General features: G+C 45.2%; 1 protein-coding gene across 1 annotated transcript; it reads left to right on the top strand.

Moving 5' to 3' along the window:
- The first annotated feature begins 352 nt into the window (after positions 1–352).
- Positions 353–1,786, top strand: KCNS2 (potassium voltage-gated channel modifier subfamily S member 2). Its single transcript, XM_066625952.1, has one exon. It carries the CDS (start codon positions 353–355, stop codon positions 1,784–1,786), a length of 1,434 nt encoding a protein of 477 aa, XP_066482049.1.
- Positions 1,787–4,002: the final 2,216 nt, after the last annotated feature.

The following is a 4,002-nucleotide window of genomic DNA, read 5'->3' as shown; positions in this document are numbered from 1 at the left end:
TATCTTGCCAGCTACAGCATTGCCAAAAGGATGGGCAAAAGGGGGGGGGTGGAGAAGTGAGAGAAAAGGAATAAGGAAAGATAAGGTGTTAATTGGTGATTCAGTGTGAATTAGTGATCCTCTCACCTTCAGTTAAGAACAAAAACTACAGCTTCTCACAGAAAGAAGCCACCCTGTGACAGCCAGAAAGGGCGTGAGCTGCTGTGTGTATGCACGGTTATATTAGATCCAAAGACAAAACAAAGACTGAAAGAAAGAATATTTCCCCAAATTTGGCTAACCCTGATCTGCTTCCTTTCATTATTCTGTAGGTCATCTCCCCCCGCTTCTTAAGCTCCAGAAGACACTCACAATGACAGGGCTGAGTCTGAGGGATTTATCAGAGGCTGATTTTGGAGACAATGAGATCAGCATCAATGTTGGGGGCTTTAAGAAAAAGATGAAATCCAACACCTTGTTGAGATTTCCTGAAACTAGGCTGGGCAAACTGCTGAGCTGCCATTCAAAGGAGTCAATTTTGGAGCTTTGCGATGATTACGACGACATTAAGAATGAGTTCTACTTTGACAGGAACCCTGAACTTTTCCCTTATGTGCTCCATTTTTATAACACTGGAAAGTTGCATGTGATGGGCGAGCTCTGTGTCTTTTCCTTCAGCCAAGAGATTGAGTATTGGGGAATCAATGAATTCTTTATTGATTCTTGCTGCAGTTACAGCTACCATGGGAGAAAAATGGAACCAGATCAAGAAAAATGGGAAGATCACAGTGACCAGGAAAGCACCACCTCTTCATTTGATGAGATCTTGGCCTTCTACAACGATGCTGCTAAATTTGACAAGCAACCCTTCGGCAAAGTTAGGCGGCAGCTCTGGCTAGCTTTAGACAATCCTGGATATTCTGTCTTGAGCCGAATATTCAGCGTCCTTTCCATAGTGGTCGTTCTTGGGTCCATCGTCACCATGTGCCTAAACAGTCTCTCAGATTTTCAGATTGTTAACAGCAATGGGAACTCTGAGGAAGACCCTCGTTTTGAAATTGTGGAACATTTTGGTATTGCATGGTTCACCTTTGAACTGCTGGCACGGTTTGCAGTGGCCCCAGACTTCTTGAAGTTTTTTAAGCATGCACTCAATCTGATTGACCTCATGTCCATCCTTCCATTCTACATCACTTTAATTGTTAACCTGGTGGTGGAAAGTAGCCCTGCTTTAGCTAATTTAGGCAGAGTAGCCCAAGTCCTGAGACTCATGAGGATATTTCGCATCTTAAAACTTGCTAGACATTCAACAGGCCTTAGATCCCTTGGAGCTACCCTCAAGTATAGCTACCGGGAGGTAGGGCTTCTCTTGCTTTACCTTTCAGTTGGAATCTCGATATTCTCTGTAGTGGCTTACACAATTGAAAAAGAAGAGAACAGGGGCCTGGAGACCATCCCTGCCTGCTGGTGGTGGGCTACAGTTAGCATGACCACAGTTGGCTATGGAGATGTTGTCCCAGTGACCACTGCAGGCAGGCTGACAGCTTCTGCATGCATTCTCGCAGGTATCCTCGTAGTGGTCCTTCCTATCACACTCATCTTCAACAAGTTCTCTCACTTTTATAAGCGCCAAAAGCAGTTAGAAAGTGCAATGAGGAGCTGTGATTTTGGCGATGGGATGAAAGTGGTTCCTTCAGTCAACTTAAGGGACTACTATGCCTATAAAGTGAAATCTCTTATGGCCAGCCTCACAAACATGAGCAGAAGCACACCCAGTGAACTAAGTCTTAATGATTCACTTCATTAATCTCTGGTTCTAAGACCAGTTTGCATGATGGAAAACTAAGAGCAGTGTTTATGTTTGCTGTTTCACCCCAGTGTCTAATGTTGTTGATACTGCACCAAGGACAGAGGGCCCAATCCTGTCCAATTTTCCAGTACCGGTTCAGCTGCAGTGCAGCCCCAATGCAAGGGAAAAATATTCCCTTACCTTGTGGAGGCCTCCATAACGACCCTCCCACCACAAGCCGCAGTGTAGACCCCATTGACACTGCTACACCAGGACTGGAAAGTTGGATAGCATTTGGCCCAGAGTCACATAACTGTTTTCTCCACTATAAGTTATCTTTTTCTGTAGTCATCTTTTGGTAGGCATGTGCTTCAGTCTTGTGAATGGTCCAGTATGTGTTCGTATTGAGGGATGACCCAAGTCTGAAGTTTCTTCAGTTTCTGCCGGCTTGCAACCTGAACCTATATCACACTCATCATAAGATGCTCCTGAACTACCACCTCATGCAAAGGATCACCATATGGAAAAACAGTTGCACAAATCCACTTACCTGGGTATTTCTAAAGGACATTAATGGTCCAATCGTATGGGCTCCCTATGCAGTGGATCTAGTGATCCACTGCCATAAATCACCTTGTGATGGTGCAGACATCACACCACCATTGCATGCTACAGAGCCACTGGCAGAAACAGACAGAGGTTCTGTGCATGCGCCAAAACTGCTTAGGTACTCTGACGATGCAGGTAGGGTGGTGGTCAGGGCAATTCATGGGTGGTTCAGGGCAGGGAGTGGGCTGAACTGGGGAGGATGGTTTGAGGGTGGAAGGGAGCTCAGTGGTAGTAGTGCACACTGGATCCTAACCCCCTTTCCCAGCCTGGACCTGCTCCCTTTCCTTCCTTGGTCTCACACCTGCAAAATAACTGGCATATGTCCAAGGAGACCATTAGTGACTAGGTGGCCTTCTGAGAGGTGAGTAAAAAATGTCTTTTAAAAATGTTTTTACTTACCTCTTGCTGGCTGTCTGATCAACCCCCTCCCACCCTAGCAAGTTGCAGGTTGGCACTTAGTGCATTTTCACACTGCTGTATAGAAACAGCTTCCTGACTCTTCTATACAGCTGTTGCTGTCTCCATGACATTATTGCTGTTGGTGCAATGCTTCTCTCTCACATGTGCAGTTTTCTTTGGAGGTCCCTGTGTGAGCACAGAAAAGTATATTTCCAGGAAAACAAAAACCAACCAACCCCCTTACAAAAGTAGAAATGCAATTATCTCAGTTCCATACACTTTGGTGTGACAGAGCAGGAAGGCTACACAATTACTGCTTAGTTTCAGCCTACCCCCAAGCAGCTCTGACACCCAACCTACTCTCAAAAACAAAAACTTGTCACTGTCATACACACGTTAACTGAGAATTTGCTTGGGGAGTCACTGCCCTTTAATGATAAGTAATACTGTTGTAACCATATTTGTGCAACCAAGATGGATTTGAATTATTCACTGGAAACTGGTGTCGTGTCTGAGCTATATTTTAAAGTCCTGTCATATTTAATGGGAGGGAGGGATGGAAAGAGATTGGCGAAGCAGAAGCAAAACTTGTCCCCCAAACTGAATGCTGTGTCCAAGCACTGTTGATCAAGTCTGCTCTTACCTGCAGAATTCCTACCCTGGTTCATTTTCCTGTTCATACTAGAATGTGATTGAATAGTGCACGAATGAAACAGAAAGTTAGGAACTGATGTTTATGTGGAAAGATACAAGTGTGCTTCAGGGAAAATTTCAAGATCACTCAGTAATGGCACATTTCTCTTTCTGCTGGAGTCACTGATAAAGCTTTCTTGCGCCTTCTCAGGCCTTTGAAGACAAATTCTGAAATACACTCTCATCTACTCTAACCAGTGGGATGCATCATCGGGCTATCCTCTCAAATGGTTCAATTTTTGTACCCAAGCAGGTATTTAAGGCTTAAGCTCCCTAGACTGCCAGATGAAGGGGAGAATGTCAGATGCAGGGGAGGGCACCAGGATGCAGGTCTCTTGTTGTCTTGTGTGCTCCCTGGGGCATTTGGTGGGCCACTGAGATACAGTGAGCTGGATGGGCCTATGGCCTGATCAAGCTGGGCTGTTCTTATGTTCTTAGGCAACAAATGTGGATATGTCATATGTATTTCAGTTATAACCTCACATGCTCAGACCCTCACATGCCCAGACCCTCACATGCCCAGACCCTCCCCT

The sequence above is a fragment of the Tiliqua scincoides genome, chromosome 4 (genome assembly GCF_035046505.1).
Source record: "Tiliqua scincoides isolate rTilSci1 chromosome 4, rTilSci1.hap2, whole genome shotgun sequence".
In the NCBI taxonomy this organism is placed as follows: Eukaryota; Metazoa; Chordata; class Lepidosauria; order Squamata; family Scincidae; genus Tiliqua; species Tiliqua scincoides.
This window is presented reverse-complemented; position numbering and strand designations above follow the sequence as displayed.

What these genes read in the sequence shown, in the direction of transcription:
- KCNS2 (XM_066625952.1), top strand. Translation starts at nt 353, where the DNA reads ATGACAGGGCTGAGTCTGAGGGATTTATCAGAGGCTGATTTTGGAGAC.